This window comes from Mercenaria mercenaria, chromosome 16 (genome assembly GCF_021730395.1).
Source record: "Mercenaria mercenaria strain notata chromosome 16, MADL_Memer_1, whole genome shotgun sequence".
Classification (NCBI taxonomy): domain Eukaryota; kingdom Metazoa; phylum Mollusca; class Bivalvia; order Venerida; family Veneridae; genus Mercenaria; species Mercenaria mercenaria.
In genome coordinates, this window is record NC_069376.1 from 24,552,639 (window position 1) to 24,572,254 (window position 19,616).

Below are 19,616 nucleotides of genomic sequence, written 5' to 3' on the forward strand. Positions count from 1 at the left end.
ATATTCCATATAGACTTGTACCTTTTTAAACCGTAAAGGCTTAGCAACTTCTATAATTTGCTTTATATAACGAAGCCTTTGCCATGAAAAAGTGAATTACTGATAAGAAATTTGAATAAAAAATAACATTAAGAAAATTATATTACAGAATTATGATTCAACGTAAAGTATATTGATCCCATTTTCTATACTTTCGCTCTGGGTTTTCAGTAGATATTTAAAGAGAAATAAAAGTGAAGTTAGTTTCATTAAGATTTATTAAAAAAGCATTGTCAAGCATTACAAATATTGTTTGACTTAATGAAAAATGGTTACAGCAAAATCACATTTTATAGTAAGATCCTTTCAAAGAATAACAAGCAGCCAAGCAAAACAATAGCAAACTCGCATTGTCTTAGTCTTCCCATTAAACGCAGAAGCTCGTCACGCTCTCTATTGATCAACAAGACTAATGCGGAACTTTATTTAAAACGTGACTGGATTTTTAGGCCCTTTTATGCATATTTTTTACTATGTCAGGGACATTAACTAGGGTCTAGCTGTGTAAAATCCCAGTTAAAACACCAGGTGCACAACTTTATATGCTGAATGACAATCGTGTGAGATTTAATGACTCTGTGTTGAATTCTTTTGAGATATGACTACACAAATTCAAACGGACGGGCAGACGGACGGACAAGGGCTACTTCAAATGACCCCGCCCCGCCCCCTCCAAAAAAGTGGGACGGGGCAAAAAAGTAAAAAGTTAAATGACTAACATTTACAAAGAACAGTACAAATCTATATCACTTGAATCATTGGCTGACTTCACTACAATGCAGTTGTTGAAAAAGTATTTGCCACCACGGCGACAGTGCTTCAAAATTTAGAAATAGCATGAAAAAGACAGTTTTATATTTTTGTCTACCACCTCTATCCAAACGGATTAACAAGTTTTATTAATCACGGAAAATGTTAGAAACGTATTGCAACATTACACAGTTTCCGTATTTATTCATGTTAGCCTATTCACCAGCTATGGTATTGTTGAGAGGATGATCTATTTTTATTTGCATTGACGAAGTAGTAAAACACTATATGAGACAGAGACCATAAAGTGAAATCTTCAGCATTGAGAAAGTGCAACCGATTGCTATGCTCCTCCGGTTTCTTAATTCTGAAGATTTTATTTCGTATCTCCTATCCTATAATGGAGCATCGCCTGCCTTTGAAGCCATATCTAAATTAACACAACTGACTTCTTACATTTACATAAAACACACAATAAAAGTTTGGAGAAGTCACTTTTGTGTATCACTGTACAGAATAATGTATTGGTAAACACCTATTTTGTATATGTAGACCGTCGATATCTCTCTGCATGGATAAGCAAAATGTCCATAGGGATTGAACTTAAATTTTCTGTCACGGACACAAATGTTTCTACAAACAAAACGCAATTAAACTGCATTTTTAAACTATCGATATAACTATCGATATAATGTTATATAAATTATCAAAGTACTTTGGGCAAATAAAGCACACTTTAACATAAACTTTACGAATTTCAGCTATGTCACATTGGCATCTTTGCATCTTGTTATACGCTTTCGCTAGGCTGGCAAATGTCATTTTTAATTTCGTAACCACAACAACACTTCATGGTCTGTGTATAATACTTGGTCACCTTCCTGTAAAGAATGAGACACAATATGTAATAATTTTTACATATTTCAGACATGCTATTTAAAGATTTAAGCATACATGCGGCGCTCAAGGAAATAGTTTTAGTAATTTTAAACTATTGTTGAGAAAAAAACTATTTCTGGTCAAATGGATAACTTAATAGGTTAGAAAGGCATTACGTTCAATGTTGCACATAATCAGCACCATAAAGGGAGGTAATCAAAAACAATAGATTCAATAGCACTTCCTTCTGTTTGAACCAAATATTCAAACTTTTTAAAAAAAGATATTTGAGACAAAATACTGAAAGTAAGATTTAACAAAAATGTAATGCATTTTATGGTCGAAACAAAACATGTGACTGTCACATTATAAACAAAGCCATTATGAGTCTTTAATTGTAAGAAATAATTCTTAAGCTAGCCTACTTGGCATTTAAAAGTTTCATTGAATTAATCGATTTCAATCTGAAATGTTTAATAACTGCTGGAGAAAAGTTTGTATGTTCAATAAATGTCTTGGTTTTACTTCGAAAACATCATACTCATAGCAAGTTCTCGTAGATTCTCCAAAAAAGAAGCCAGGAAAAGAACACATTGTCGGCTTGCTGAAGGTCTTTGCACATAGCCGTTGAACATTGCCATACGCACATGTCGTGTTGCCACACGGCCGATTTTCTTCGCCATTACCACTGAAAAATCAAGAGAAAACAGGCCGAATGAATAATACATTTAAGTGTTTCATATTTTCATCACGTTTTGAGTGTTTTCGATTTAGTTCAACAGCAGAGAGGTTAATATTTCCAGAAGCCTACGTTTGAGCATATGCGAACGCTTTCGTGTAGAAATGCTTACATATTGTCGTAGTTGTATAAACGTCTGCTAAAATCGAGTTGCTTTCGACAAGTAAACCAACACGTTTAAATATTTTGATGTCGGTTTTACAAGTTCATTTTCAACGTGTATTTGATCTGCAGATCGGTATCTTCGACAAATATTGAAATAAAAACTGAAAAACTTCACCTACCTATGTACCCGTACAAATTTAAAATCTTGACCTCATCATTACTTTTTATAAGAAAAGTCGTTACATTTGTCATGAATACTTATTTTACTTACACGCAATTTTTGCCATCACTACACGTTTTTGACCTAGTCTGTATGCCACACCCGCCGCAAGATTTTGAACAGGCAGACCACTCGGTCCATTCAGACCATATATTTGAAATACCTTGGTCTTGTTCGATGTTACTGGAGTTTGAAGCGTCACTTTCATCATTGTTTACTTCACTATTTGAATCATCTTTAATACCTACTTCTGGATCTTCTGGAAAGCAATAAAATTTTAATTTGCTAACAAAATACAAATTACTGTGTCAGCTATCAAATGCCTCTCAACAATCAATGCAGCTATATTAGAGTACTTGGTTACAGATAACAAAATAATGCCGGTTTCTCTGTAACTGTTTTGTATTCAAATGAACCATTTTTATCATTAAAAGATTAAAAACAAGGAGAGTTATATCAATTGTATCAAGACCTTCTTTTGCAAATCAACATATTTTAAGAATTGTCCATTAAAAAAAGAAAGAATAGAAAATGCTAATTTAAGAGTAAGTTTGTTGCAGCCATTTTGTACTGATGCTTATTTCCGTTTGGGAACTTAATTGTGGACACCATTAAGTAAATGATACTTATAGGTCACAAGGCAACATCTAGGTACTCGTATCATACTAATATCCCCGTGACCAGAACCAATGCATCGCTCAGGGCACATAACATGTTTCATACTGCATTGCATACACCATGTATTGAAAGCGAAACAAATCCCAGTAGACACCTGATGTCGTACCGAAGTTGGTTAGACGTTGGAATTTGGTCGCAACGTCGGCGACCTGAATCCAACGTCTAACCAACGTCATATCCACAACGTCTAAAACACGTCAGAATTAGGTTGGATAGAAAGTCTGATAAATGTTTTTAGTTATAAATCTAACTAGTATAAGTTTGCTAGTATAGTTTAAAGATATAATTATACTTGTTTTCATAAAGGCCTGGACATGCGCTTATAAATAAAGTTCATTCGCACATCAAACATTATTAATTTAATTATGTACAATATCGCATATGAGATTGTCTATTTTCGGAAACGGATTTTTTCACAAATTTTTAAACTGTTCAAGAAAAAAAAATGCATTCTATACACATGTATAAATTATTCTAAATTCACCTAACGATTTCTCTTCTACACATGTTGTCTATTAGTCATACAGTCGCGAGATAAAGCCTTCATCGGTTTACACAGTCTTCCTGTAATTTGATACTTCTTGGAATAAGACAGAGCAATTAAGTTTATAAATACTTTACACAAAGGGAGGGATCCGCAACGTACTTATTTTAATAGTTATACTCATAAATGTTCCGCATTTTTTCAAAGACTGATGCATTTTTGTTCAAACGCAATTGCGTTTAACACCAAACTTCGTTACATTTTACGAAGTTAATGAGGATTTTTTTATAAAATGTAAACTATAATATGTTTGTTTTGCTCGTAACAATTATGTTCTTTAGTAACAGCACTAGCATACTTGTAAGTTTTCGATTTTTATGAAATGATGAAACTGTCAAATTGTATATATTTCAGGTGGAAATTTCAGCGGAGTTGAAGAATCATGCAAAAATGACGAAACTTGACAGTTTCAATTACTGAATTTCTTTTTGGACTTGTTATATTAGACTTACGTCGCCATAATATGAAATAAAGATGATAAAACACATGTGTACTTGTTTGACTGCAAATTGCGTTGAAAATTTGGTCAAATTTTGGTTGAAAAGTGGTTAGATTTAGGTTGGAAAATGGTCGGATTGCGACGTCTAGCAAACGTCGGAATCCGAAGTCTTTAACGGTTTGCAAATCCAACCAAAATCCAACGTTAATCCGACGTCGGGGTCTGACGTCTATACGACGTCTAACCGACGTCAAATGTCTACTGGGGTGCAGGGAGATGACGTTGTTGATCATAAATAAACAAATTTGGAAGTGTTTTACAAGTAAGTAACATCAATTAAATGATCCAATTAGATTTAACAGGACTTATGGGTAAAACTCTCCCCGTACTTGGTATTTTCCGCTCCTCTGGGATTATGGAGTACATCCAATTTGACCATAATACAATTCCACTTATGCCAGTGCTAGGGGACTTGAAGGATGTTGCAAATTCAATACATTTCAAGAACAGACTCAATCAAACAGAATCTGCTATTATTTTATTTGGTTCAATGTTATGCTTTCAAAGAAACTTCTTGTAGACTTTTTTTCGTACTAACGTGTACATAAGAGTTAAATACAAAGGTTTATATCGTTTAGATAAAAGTGGAGAAACGTTTTTCTTGTTGAAAGATAATTTCTGATTAATCGTTCATGGTTTTATGGTACATGTTCAGGTGAGATGAGTACAATATGCATTTAACATTACTAACAGAAATCATAACTAAGAGAATGAAAATATGTTGTAAAGTTGGGAAATTGGCTGCAATGTGCACTTACTAGTACAATTCTGTTTGTCTTGAGACAGAACATAGCCGTGACAACAATACGGCTCCTCTGTATAACACTTCGTTTTCCGTCGAAAAGCTCGTTGTCTGAAACATGAAAAATTAACGTCAATCAATTCTGAAAGTTGCTGGTAAAAAGATGGCCTTGTGAACTTCTGCTCATCCTTCTGCCAGAACAAATGGTTCATAATATGTCAAAGTTACCGAATTTTACGGCAAAAACGTGTTTTAAATCTATTACAGTAATTACCAAATGATAAAACACATAACTTACTGATAGCTTGTGTAGCATCCCCAGAAACGAAGAGTACAACTGTTCATTTTGACGTTCTTGTACCAGGTTTGGTAACAATCTTTGGTTTCTTTTCTTTTACACGGTACCTGACCGTCTGTTATGTTGTTATGACAACCGCCGCAGCTGTCTAATGGAATAAAATGAATGATAAACATGCAGATTGACTACAGAGAGAACTTTCTGTAAACTAACTGTAAATCATACTAGGTATGTATCATTCGTTTATATAGAATCTGATTCTTATCGGCCAAACCAGAGTAAAATGTCTGGATACGAGCTAAATGGAGATTATTTAGACGTAACATTTTGTGCATGTGGTCGGAATGCATGCAGCCAGAGAAGCAAACTGTTACACTATACGCCCGTCACGGCAAATAAACATTGATTTTACATATGCTTCTTATTAAGGGGACATTGTCTGTTTTCTCAACTTTGTTTAATTGAAGGGCCTCAACTCAAGAAATACTTCTCAACTGACCAGTAATCAAACGACCTAGATTGTATAGAGATATAGATCCTACATTCATATGGTTTAGATCAAGGAGGCCTAAACTGTACATTTTCGCAATTCAAAGGCCATAACAAGAGACCCGCTTAAAATTGGCCGAGCCTAAGAAGGACGGACAACTTCTGTAAACGCCGCCGCCCGCCACGTACAGGTGTTCCCACGAAACGTCTCGTTTTTAAGGGGATATAAAAAATGGCGCAATAAATTCAAACTATTATTGATTTACATCATTTTGCAATCACTATTAGCGTTTAGAGAGGTTTCAAATATATCAATTCTATTTACAAAAGCTTTGATAAAATTCTGTGGCATACCCTTAAAAGGACTTACCTTATAAATAATTCCTATTAATGTTTTAATTAAATTAAAGGGAAACTCACTTTAAGCTATTCAGTAAGATTACGAAACAAATAGTGCATTAATTCCTGTTTAGGGAAGCAACTGTTTTATTGCTTTTTACCAATGGATATATGTGCTTTGAACCCAGCGGACCCAGGTGCGTAGGTTTTGAAAAGTATTAAAGCATGGCTGGAATGGGTGACTATAGGCTGGCTCAGTGTTGCACTTTGTATAGCATCATTGCAGCAAAATCTTCCTCCTAAAAATAAACATGGATGTGATCTTATAGTTATTTATTAAATATTGCATCGAATAATGTTCTAAACCGAAGTCTGATGTATAGATTTCTGTTTTTGTCGTACAATATCATGGCTTTTATCTTTTTAATTTGCTGGCAGATGTAAGTGTAAACATTATGCAAAAGTTTGAACTGAGAATAATGTCTGTAACAGCCTAACTCCATGACGAACAAAGAATTCCACCATGCCATTATTTATAACTAAATCCATGTCATTTGTGTGGAAGCACAGAAAACCGTCTAAAGGTTTAAAGAAATGACTCTAAAAACACCCAGTAAAAATGTTTGCATATACAGATTCCTCTTAAGGCCAGAATGTGCTGGTAGCAAATATATTCAAACTGAAAAACAATGTGTCAGCAATTCCAAAACTATCTGAATACCTAGTTTTAAATAAACGCACAGTGCCGGCAATTTCAAATCTGTCTGCAAACCTTTTTTCAAACTACAATGCATCGTACCACTGATTCCAAGACAGAGAGCCTTAGTCAAAACTATAATGCAACCTACTAGTAACTCCAAGACTGCTTGTAAACCTTATTTCAAATTGTCAGTAATTCCAATAGTGTGTACACGTAAACTTTACTTGAAAAATTATAATGCAGCCTACAAGTAATTCCAGTACTGTCTGGAAATCTCATTTCAAGCTATAATGCAGTTTACCGTTAATTCCACGACTGTATGTAAACCTTATTTCAAACTATACTATAATGCAGCCTACCAGTAATTCCATTACTGTCTGTAAACCTTATTTCAAACTATAAAACATCTTACCAGTAATTCCAATTCTGTTGGTAAACCTTATTTCGAACTAAAATGCAACATACCAGAAATTCCAATACTTTTTGTAAACCTTATTTGAAACTATAATATAGTCTATCGGTAATTCCAATATTGTGTGTGAACCTTATTTCAAACTAAAATGCAACATTCCAGTTAGTCAAGATTATCTATAAACGTTTTTTTTTCTAACTACAACGCAATGTACTACTTTAATTATAATTGATTACATGTAAACCATTTTTCTAATTAAGTGCAACATACCAGTAATGCCAAGACTGTCTGTAAATCTTACTTCCACAAAATCTTCACATGGTAAATAAGGATACCGACTGTTACAAAACTGGCTTTGCATGAAAGGCTTCTTGAACTGAATATTAACCGCAGTGCCGTTTGGTGACTGAAAATAGATACAAACATTAGCCCGAACGAACTACAAATGTAATCAGAACCTGTTACTATATCATTATCTAAAACAGCACTAGATGATGTATGCTTTGGGTTGTTTGAATCTCTCCCGTGTCTAATTTCCTGCAAATGTCTGTTATACAAGTGTGTTAGGAGACCAGTTTGAGAATGTAGGTTTGCCACTGACCAGTTCATATCATGGAGTCTTGAAACTGGTTCCCGAAGTCAGTTTGTTACTTTGGACCCTGACTGGAGAAGGTATTCTTGTCATTGGTCCATTTCGAAAATTGCACACGAAAACAAGGAAAATCAATTGATTTTCAAACAGTAGAGTAAATAGTTTCAGCCTAGTGGTAGAGCGTCCGCTTCGAGTGCGGGAGGTCGTGGGTTCGATCCCCGGCCGCGTCATACCAAAGACGTGAAAAATGGTACCAGTAGCTCCCTTGCTTGGCGCTTAGCATTAAAGGTCCATTACTAAGGGAAAGTGAGTTGGCAATTTTTTTCATAGCCAGTGCATAAACTTCTGCAAGACACTAAATAATGAAGATTGGCAGGTCAAAATTTACAGAAGGTCTTTGGAACTCAAAGAAATGTATGTGTATTATATTGAAATTTCAATGAATCGACAGAATGACCCCCCAGGTCTTTTTAACTTTCTTCATACTTCATAGAAAAATAATTGTACATATACTGCGATTTATTTCGAATTTCTACATACCAACTTTCATTTTCCAATAAAATGAATAAGTTTCTGTGCTTTTTAAAAGAAATTAAAATGTTCACTTTCCTTTGTATTGGACCTTTAAAAGGGAAACTGGCCTCTTCTCTCATACCCTCGTGGCGATGGATTCCATCAGGAATGAGGTGTCGAGAGTGATTAATATAAGTTGTACAACTTCCTTCACAATCGACCTAAAATAAATTATGTATAAACTAGAATCAGATAAAACTAAATCAAGGGACACAGAATATATAAACAAACGCACCTGTATAAACCAGTAGCACTTTAAACCGCTTTGATAAGGTCTGGGATATCCTGGTGAGGAAATTGTATATAAGGAATTTGCAGATAACTTGATATGTCCTCCGCAATTACCTGTAATATAAATGAGGCAGCAAATATTAATTCAAACATTATAAAAATTAGGAATTTCATTCAGGTATTAGTTTCTCTACAAACATATATATACGAGCACATTTATCTATACTAGTATTTTGGTACATGTTTTCTATGCGGACATCTTTCAACAAGTATTGGAATCTTCGGACTACTGCTAAGCATTATTCAGATCAAATATTTAATGGGTTATATATCGTAAGCTACCAAAATGGCCCCCATAATTTTTCATGGTACATACTCTTTTCAAATTGACGAGTTGAAAGCTACTGTGAAATCATTTAATTTCGTGGGCATGAAATTTCGTGGTTTTCGACAAAACAGCAATTTCGTGGGGATATGAATTCGTGGATTTCATCTTTCGAAGATAAAATGAATAGAAATTTTATTTGTTCGTTAGGACTTAATTTCGTGGATTAACGCTACCACGAAATCAACGAAAATTAGTCCCCCACGAAAATTAACGATTTCACAGTAGTTTTATCTAAAATGTACGGTTTAAACAACATTTCTTTTAACAATATATACAAACGTACACACAAAGTGAAACACTTCCAAAGAAACAATAACAAATTAGATAAACAAATGATTTGTTAATAAGTCTTTGAAAGCTTTATATGATTACAGCTCTTAAATATGTCTTTTATAATAGCTGGTCGCCGTTAAAAAAGCGAAATCGATCTCTTAGAATGTGCATTTCATAGCATCTGGTCGACATTGATTACCGGTAAGTGAAATACATTAAACATGCTATTAAGCTTAATCAAACCATATCAGGTGAGGAAATTAGACATCGCATACTCACTGTTGGAAGTTGCCACTTTTTGACAAAAATCTCCATCGAGGCCATCGGGGCAGCGGCACCGGCTGCAATTTTTAGGGTCCTGGTACCCGTCATGCAAACATCTTCCGTTTAACTGGTCTGTTTGGCAAATATCTGCAATAAAGTTGTCGTGCAGAAAATTAGAACAAGAGTTACTAGAACAACTAAAAGATATGAAGACATCAGCACGTGGATCGAGACGTTTTAATGCATAAGTGTTGCGTAATGGTTGAAGATATTTTAAAATGTACAAAATGAAAATCAGTACTGTACTTACTTAAGGAAACTTAAGATTTCTTGTATTATGTAGTTTCCCCATTAGTATGATTTTTTTCTTTAAATCCCCCCCCCCCCCCCCCCCCCACAGTAGTTGCAAAAACATAATCAAGAAAAACTAAGCATAAAAGAGAGATAATTTAAAAAGTTATCACTCTGGTGCAATGCTCTCCATTCTTTTAATACATATTGAGTAGTCAAAGTGCATTGAAATGTTTTCAATACTTTTGGATTATAATGGATATGGTAAAAGGAAAAACTAAATACAAAACTGTAGATAATTTGAAAATATCCAAACAAAGTCATGCTTCTTGTGTATTTTTTTATTGGACAAGGAAAACTAAGTGTAAAAAGGGAGGTGATTTGAAAACTGAATTGCTCAACAAATAGTTATAGTTCCAGCGCACTGCACTCACTATTTCCTATTCTTGTATAGTTTGAATACGTTTCCTTCAGCCCTTTTAGAGTCTTAGGTCAACGTTTGATAAAGAGATTCATGTACATGATAGTAAAACATGTCCGCCAAACATTAGTACCTAACAACACAAAAGCGATAAACACAGACTAAAAGTTCGAACTGCCTGAACCAAATTTAGCTGCAGAAAAAAGAAGTACGAAAATATTGTGATGCATCAAGACATGTTCGAAATACTCTTTGTTTTCAAGTTGTGCTGGAACGTTATGGCGGTTTGCACATTAGTTAGGATAGGTTATTTTATACTCATTTTAGTCCATTCCTGTCTACGAAAAATCATGAGTGACTAAACAGTTCAGAGAGCAATGAAATTAAGGATAATGTTTATGGGATGGAAAAAATATTATCATCCAATGATTTAAAGGTGTCCTTGTCAGTTCATTGCATTTTGTCCGACCCAACAATCAAAATAAAGTCACATCTATACTGGCTAGAAATAAAAGTTTAATATAGCAATAAATTGGCAACTGAATTCTAAGTTCTTCAAGATAGCAAAAACAAGAAATATCGTTCAAAAAAGATTATTTGCGGATTTAACGTATTGAAAATGTTGGATTGCAGTATAGATAAAGAAGTATGATAAAGTTATTCTTTCATACTGTGCATGCTTTCTCGCAATATTCTCTTTGATCATTTGAAGTTTCAATAAAATCACTATAACTGTTCTATGTGACACTCCAAAACTCCAGTGTTTACATAAGTAAGAAATACATTACTTCTCGCTTTACAAGAGTTCGAATATTCCAGAGCATTGTTTAATTAAAACTGCATTTCTGACACGTTTTTTTTTTTTTTTTTTTTAGATATACCAGCAAATAGACGGCATTTTGTGAGTCAAAGTTATATCAAACACTTGCATTTATTACTATTAGTTTCATCCAGCGTTGGAAATACATTACAGAGGGATATAGCAAAGCTTGTCGCGACCGCCAACTGCACTATACAAAAATTTTGAGTTCCAGGATTCATGTACACTAAAACTCTAAAACTCCAAATTGAATATTACGTATATAAATACCTCATTTTGTGCTTCTCCGATAAACGTCGTTAGAGACAGTATCATCTGTATTTGTGTAATACTTTGTTGAAATGTGACGAAACATTTTGTGTTTTGTGAAACAGTATATTAATTTCAGCCAATTATGTATGAATGTATTCATTTCTGTCCAGTCCCGCTGTTTTTAAGGGTTGAAGAATTATAAGTTTAAAGCTTTTATTGGTTCTTCAAGTAGGTCAAAATTTGGCATAGACAGTAACGCCGAAAAAAAGAGTTTACAGACGTGCATTTTGTGTTAGTGTCATGTATCTGTTAGATAATTTCTATATTCGTGATTGAAACGCCCTAGGTATGTATTTATCTGATGAACACATCAAGTAAACAAACGAAATCTAATTTAATCGTGAAAAACACTAAGACAAATACGATACATTCATCTGAACATGGCTAATGTTTGCATCATTGCCGCAGGTGTTTATCTGAACTTATTTTCAGACACCCTTCATCTTTAACAGTTAGATGACTAAGTATATTCACCAATGCAGACACCATATGGTACGAAAGGTCCTTTCAACAGGTGTTATAGTACATCACAAACATGATAGCTAAATGTGAAATAATATTGATCGCTAGGACTATCCTTTACTAGCAAAGGACAAATATTGTTTTGTACTCGGCCGTTGTCATGTCCATACCACATTAAACATTGCACTATTCCTTTTTACCAGTTTGTTTTCAAAGAACGATAACTTTTCTAGCACTCTACTGACTGTTCCAGAATAGAGTTCATGCTGACCGATCGTCATGCCCTACTACCGCAGCTGCAGTATACCTTATTTGCCAGTTACCCGTTGCCAGTTTGATTTCAAACAACGACAACTATTTTAGCTAAACTATCGTCATACCCAAATTATTGTTGCAGTAAATAATAATAGCAAACAACTCTTTAAGTTGACTTGCTGTAGTTCCAACTTACCGTTGCAATATGCCTTATTTGCCAGTTTTATGTCAAAAAAAGACAACTCCTCTCTCTGACCTATTGTATTCTGCTGGAGACGATTGTGGGTTCTCATTGTGATTTTGCCGCCCTTACTAAATTGCTGAAAATAATTGATAAAGTTTGCGATGGCCGTTTTATTTTTACTGTCATTTCTGAATATATATTGTAGGTGAAATTTTATTCGATTACTATGGAGGAAACTCTATTTCTTTCGTGTCTTTCCGAAGACGGAAAATAATGTCCGTTTTACAAAGCATACAACTCAGGCGTTTTCAAAAGTCTGTTAGTAGTAAGCTGAATTGGTATTTGGCTAGGTATCAAACTCTAATGAAAATATTCAGTCGTTAGATTTACCCACAATGTCAGTTTGTTAGCAAGCTTTACTAACTAAAATTTAACTAAAACAAAATTTACTTTACGGCAGAATTTTTGTTGGAAATGGACCCTAGCGCTGGTATCACCTGAGTAGTGTGACGGTGATTTGAAAATGGCATGTCTTTACTCTCATCACTTCTGTGAGTAATTCACCCGTAAAGTTATTCCACAAGATGTATATTTTCTTCATCATAACAAGTTTCTTTTACATATTAATATTATTGTTTCTTAATTAGAGTATTTGAAATGTACATACCATTCCACTATAATGCATAACAGAACCCAGGTCGTATGGTACAGCTAGATTGTTGATTACTTCCCACGAGATTTTGTCAAAGTTATGCTGCTGCCCTGTGAAAACATTTTTATGTTATCAAAAAATCTTTGAGTTTAACAGTATTCGTTTTAATATTCATGTACATGTACAGTTATACAGACAATTTAAGGACTTGAAAAGAAGTCTTTTTCAGAAAGCTTATCTAATCTAATTCCTTAGAGTCTACTTTCAAGCATATATACGGTTTAAAGTTCTGTTAACGACGTTTTCATAGAAAGGCTTTACAATGCTTCAATTGCATATCATTTATTGAACTGCATTCTACGAAACTGACCTTTATTTGTGTTAAAAAGTAAGACATTGAATTGTGGGGAACAATATTTGAAAAAAAAGGTTTTTTTTAACCTTATTTCAACAATGGGGCGGAAGTTAAGGTACCAATATGTATGTGAAAAATACATAATGGCTGTTGCAACCTATGAAAATCATGTTTTTTTTTGTTTGTATATTATTTAAACTTGATCTTCTTTCAACAGGGTTGTATGCCAAATTTCCCGTGGATATAGATTAGGTAGCATTTTCAAGTCCAACCTTCTATGAAACAAAATGTTAAAATGACTTTATAGTTTTTTAGAAGACTCTTAATAACAAACTGAGGAAACTTCATAATACGAACCTACTGTTATGTTTTCCTTTATGACACTCAGATACTCGTCACGATCGGCACGTGCATGCTCGTGCCAGAATCCTAGAGCATGGCCTATTTCGTGAGCTACAATACCTTTCTAAACAAAGATTTAAAAGATTTGTTACATTTTAACAATAAGAAGCCACTTTTTTCACGTAATAATAAAATAATACAGACAAATCTTCCATCAACGGCAAATCCTATACAGGAAAAACACCATTGCTTAAAATACTTCAAATAATAATGCAGACAAAATTCCATCAAGAGCAAATGAAATACACTTTACTATGAAACACTAACACTTCAATACTCCGCATAATAATGCAGACAAAATTCCACCAAGAGCACATGTACTAGAAAACACCAATACTTCAATACTTCACATAGTTATACAGACAAAATTTCACCAAGAGCACATGTACTAGAAAACACCAATACTTCAATACTTCACATAGTTATACAGACAAAATTTCACCAAGAGCACATGTACTAGAAAACACCAATACTTCAATACTTCACATAGTTATACAGACAAAATTTCACCAAGAGCACATGATATATACTATAAACACAAACCCTTCAGTATTTCACATAATGCAGATAAAAGTCCTTCAAGAGCATATATACTAGAAAACACCAATACTTCAATACTTCACATAATTAGACAAACAAAAATTTCATCGACGGCACACCTTAGACAAAAAAAGTATCACGTAAAATACAGGCAAAACTTCCAATAGCGGCAAATCTTATATTATGATGATTTTACAATATGGTTAAAATCTGGTTAAAACCACTAAAAATTTAAGAAATAAAATAAAAACCAGTTTTGTTTGTATACTGCGTGTGAGATGAAAGCATCTTTCACCCGTAAACATCAGATCTTGCACACATTCTTGATATTGTATCTGATGTTCAGTCGGTGCAAGATTATTTGATTTTACATCGAAACAAAAAGTATCCTCTACACATTTTTGTAAATAATTCTTGCAATGTTAAAGCTATTCAAGTTACGAACTTTTTTTTTAATTTTAAAGAGTCTGTAACCAAATGGTACTTATTCTATCTGTATCAATAAATGTCTCAACCCTTAGCCTGCTAAATTTCTAATATGGACTTTTCCATCATTCAATTTGGGCAATGCCATTTATCATTAGAAGGAGTGTTCACTGAAAATTTACTGACTGGATAGCGAACAATGCAGACCATGATATGCAGGCTGATCTTGGTCCGCACTGGTCGCATAGGCAGCATCACTTGCCGCCAACAGCCAAATGTCTTAAATAGGGACATTTACAAGAACCCACCAATGTGCTACTTTTCTTGATCCAACATAGAGCAAGTTGTAAGCAGGACTGGAATATTATCTACGGATTGTAAAACAACTTACGCTTGTGCAGTTTTTACCAATTGAAATAACTTGTTCACGGCTCCCTGGTTTATTACCCACATAGGAATAGCATCTGGGGGAAAAAAAGGTTAATTTTGCTTTGAAAATAATATACACCCTGGCAAGTCATATATTGTTGTTATGAATATTTCATTTAGTAATGACTTGATATGGGTAAAACAGTGCACCTGGCTCATAATGTATTAGCTTAAAATCAAAGATGACATATACTGATGTTTGTAAATTAGCGATAATCCAAAGGGGTACGTCTCCAGATTGATGACCTCATTTCTTGTTTTTAGAAAATAATACATATCAAAGATGTTAAATAGTGTGATTATATCGCAATTATAACCCGGAAGCGAGCACCTTGAATAAGTATTTTCAGTCTTCTTTAATTAAATAATGAATATAATACCATGTCCATGTCAATCTTCCATTAATATTCTATGTATCTTATTACACTTTATGTCTCTTTAACCTTCGATGGACAATTGAGCCGTGCCATGGGAAAACCAACATAGTGGCTTTGCGACCAGCATGGATCCAGACCAGCCTGCGCATCCGCGCAGTCTGGTATGGATCCATGCTGGTCGCAAAGCCACTATGTTGGTTTTCCCATGGCACGGCTGAATTTGCGACCACAATTTTACCAACACCTTTCCGCATTGTAACCAAAAAAAAAATGTTTGATTTTGATTACCCTGAATCGTTGATGAATTTAATACTTTTGACAGAACCGTTTTTAAAGTTTGTAAACGTGATACATGTATTCTCCTCCCAGTGCCGGATACCAATTCGAATTTCGTCTTGCTGTACACGTGCTGAAAAAATGAATATTTCGACCCCTTAGTGAAATTATACTAACTACGAATTTTGTCAAATCAAAAATTATTTAACGAATATATTACCTCGTAATTACGAGATAAATTTTTCTTACCTACTAGAAAAGGTCTAATTAATACGAAAACAGATCCCGTAATTACGGATGTATTGATATTACAGGAAAAGAAGGTTTTGAACATTGAAAATGGTTTCCGATCAATAACTTGGGAACCAATTGACCTAGAACCTTCACACTTCATTGGCACATTGGTCTCAGTCAGTAGATGACCCCTGTCTATCACGAAGGTCAAGGTTACAGGAACATGAACTAAGAAACCGGTTTCCGATCAAGAACTTGAGGACGTACATACTTCATAAGCATATTGTCCTTTGAAAGAGGATGGCCCTTAACAATTTCGGAGCCAAAATGTCAAATTGACACTATGAAGTTTGAATATTGTAAGCCAAATGATTTTCAAGTAATTGATTGGAATTTGCTTTACCTAAACATTTAACTTTTAATCTATTGGTCTGTAATTTAATGTGTATTAAATAATTAATGTTAATAAAATGGAAAGTCAACATACAATGTTTTCCGTCAAATATATAATTTATCGGTAATGGCCACTTTTTAATGAACGGCACTGACGTCACTTCTGCATCAAGTTTTCGCTTCTTCCGGCGTTTATTGAAATTTAAGATATGCACTGCTTGGTTTCTCTGTAAAATTATATCTCCTTCGTACACATAATCCCTTATCCACGGGGTGCTCTGAAAAAAAAGCAAACAATGAAACATTTGTCATCATAAAAGAACAAATATCCTTATTTGAGCGAAATTGAGGGGACGAACCTGTATACGCAAATTTTCGCTCTTCTGTCAGAAGCAACGGCGGAATCAAACAGATGATAACTATAAAGAATTGTATAAAGTTTCCTACCAGTATGTTCAACTTCTTTGCTGTATTTATTTTTTAAATAGAATTATAAACTCATTCAATGAACACAACTTAATCAATTATTTTTAAAGAAAATAGACATTATAATATTTTAGAAATGTGGAATCGCAGTAACGGACCAGAACTATTGACCATAGGGTCAGCTTCTTTTGCAAAACGTATGCTTACTTTTGCTGACAGTAACTATTGAATAATTAAAGGATTCTTCCCACACCAGTATTTGATCATAAATTGCAAAATATTGAATGCAATTTGATAAAACTGTTGTTTTTTTTTTCATGAAAGATTTCGAAATAAAAAAAAACTTAAACACGTTCGAATATCTATGCATATTCTGAAATAAGTTTACTAGATGAATTAATTATTATTCATATTGAGTGTATTGCACTAAGTACCCACGCACTGAAAGTAACATAAAAAAATCTAGTTTGTTATTTATCAAGTTTCTCCAAACATTGGAAGGTGACATAGTACGTAACAATACAGTCTTGGACCACCTTGTTGGTTACATATAATTCAGCGTCAACACTGAGGCATATTGCTGTTAATAGTTTAAAGATACTTTGTTGTTACGTTAAATGGAGACAGAAATATTGGCAATACAACACGGAAAATATGTGTTAGACTAAATGACACAAACAAAGATTGAGAAGCCTCCGTGGCCGAGTGGTTAAGGTCCCTGATTTTGATTCACTTGCCCCTCACTGATGGGTAGTCTAATGATGAAATAATGCAGGGAGGGGCACCTGGGGTCTTCCTCCACCACCAAAGCTGGAAAGTCGCCATATGACCTATAACTGTATCGTTAAGAACCCAACAAAAAAAGCAAAAAAAAAATAAATAAATAAAAACATACAAAGATTACAATATTTCGTTGAGTGCATGGCAAGTCAAGCTTAAGGCTAAATGTGACAAATTAATATCTTCATTTGCATTCCTTGTTGCCTAGACTTTGATTTTATCACAACTATTAAAACAAGGTCAATTCCTGGTCATTTTCCGTCATATAGTTTGAGTTTAATATGTCACCGGTTATGTCTGGGAAGGCACATTTTTGGGCGGGTTGTCTCGTACGTCCGTTACAAAATCGTGCCTGCTCGGTGTCTTTCAGTCCTAGACATTTTTAACATAACTTGGCAAACTATATGAGAAATTCAATCAACGCCAGATAAAATTTCATTACGGTTCCAACTAAGTGGAATGCTTAATACAAAGGCATTGATGTAATTAGCAAATCATTAATTATTGACGACTTCTAAGGTAAGGTCGAATATTTAGAGGGATTGTTCAACTTTAGCGCAAATGAAGAGATTAATACTTGTGTTATACTTACAGAAGAAACGCCTTCATTTGCCATAGCTTGTCTCTCCATTAGATTAAGCATCCTCATAATGAACAGTTTGTCCCATATAGTCTGACCATCCTTCAGACGAGAAGGTTTTGGCTGGAATATAACACAACAATACATAAATTCTGTTCTGTTACAAAGGCAACCAAGGACATGTTGTTATAAAATGCATACCTGTTAATTCATATATTTAGCCCACAAAGTCTTATGAATTAAGTAAAATTTACAAATAAAAAATACACTGTGGAAATCTTTCATTTAGATGTTCAGAATAAAAAAGCATTCAAAATATGAAATATATCAAATATTTTAATCAGATGTTTAAAGTATTCGCTGTAAAGTTTCAATTGAGACTTGCTGTTTATCATAAAATTTAACATTGCCTAAAGATACTAACCAGTTTTTGCTCCGGGAAATAGTTATTGTCGGGTTTCGGATATGCTATCACAGACGCTAGTGGAAAAATAAATAGCCATGCCACAATATTAATGAAAACTATGATGAACAAGTTTACACGGCTGGTTAACATAGTCTTTTTGAAGTTATTAAATTAAGCAGGTTTTAAACAATACATCGCATAGAATTTATGGAATTTCCTTCTGTTTATCCATAATCTGTTTTCATATCCATTTTTGAATAAGACATTTTTTTATATTTCAAATAACCAGATTATTTTCTTATCAGATTTGCCGCCCAGTAAACATATATTTCCTTTATCTTGTGAACAATTTCTTTTCCAACAAAATTTAACTGAAACTGTAAATTTAACACATAGTTTCAATAATTTTGATCACTGTTTTCTGCATATTCCAACAGTTATTATTGCATTTTGTCTGTTTTCCTTTTAAATGCATGCGAATACTGAAAAAGTACGCGTTCTGTGCACATCAAATATGACTTTCCCTTCGCACAAACTATTAATGTTATAATATAAAATATGTGATCATTGTTTAAAGTAAAATCAAAGTCATTGTTATTCCCCTGCGGGGAATCATCATTTCGATACCAATCAGACAAAATGCGTAGCCTTTATAGGGAAGACATGTGTTAAAATGACTCTTTCTTTAAATATGTAAGGTTGTTTCAATCAAAGATACCTCTTTCGGTTAGCATAAGAATTTTTGCGGGAATATTTTGCGTCAACTATTTACCGGGAGCGTCGGATGTGTCAGGACTTTGATTTTAACGTTGTTTACAACATCAAACGTTTATATTGAATA

The 19,616-nt window shown here is 33.9% G+C and overlaps 1 protein-coding gene across 1 annotated transcript; it reads right to left on the bottom strand.

The window, feature by feature from the left end:
• Positions 1–258: 258 nt before the first annotated feature.
• On the bottom strand, positions 259–19,371 carry LOC123541173 (zinc metalloproteinase dpy-31-like). Its single transcript, XM_045326577.2, has 17 exons — positions 18,794–19,371; positions 18,382–18,492; positions 16,678–16,861; positions 15,969–16,089; positions 15,266–15,338; positions 13,864–13,972; positions 13,167–13,261; positions 12,512–12,635; positions 9,770–9,901; positions 8,834–8,943; positions 7,704–7,839; positions 6,483–6,620; positions 5,494–5,641; positions 5,212–5,306; positions 2,784–2,991; positions 2,210–2,356; positions 259–1,670 (listed from the first exon to the last, which is right to left on the bottom strand). Exons 1-17 carry the CDS (start codon positions 18,923–18,925, stop codon positions 1,580–1,582), a joined length of 2,154 nt encoding a protein of 717 aa, XP_045182512.2. The 5' UTR covers positions 18,926–19,371; the 3' UTR covers positions 259–1,579.
• Between the last annotated feature and the right edge of the window lie 245 nt (positions 19,372–19,616).

Excerpts from the sequence above, each read along its gene's own strand:
- LOC123541173 (XM_045326577.2), bottom strand. The coding sequence starts at position 18,925 with ATGTTAACCAGCCGTGTAAACTTGTTCATCATAGTTTTCATTAATATT. Across the intron at positions 18,493-18,793 it reads ATTTCCCGGAGCAAAAACTG|CCAAAACCTTCTCGTCTGAA; the intron begins GTTAGTATCTTT and ends GTTATATTCCAG. Across the intron at positions 16,862-18,381 it reads CAAATGAAGGCGTTTCTTCT|AGCACCCCGTGGATAAGGGA; the intron begins GTAAGTATAACA and ends CTTTTTTTTCAG.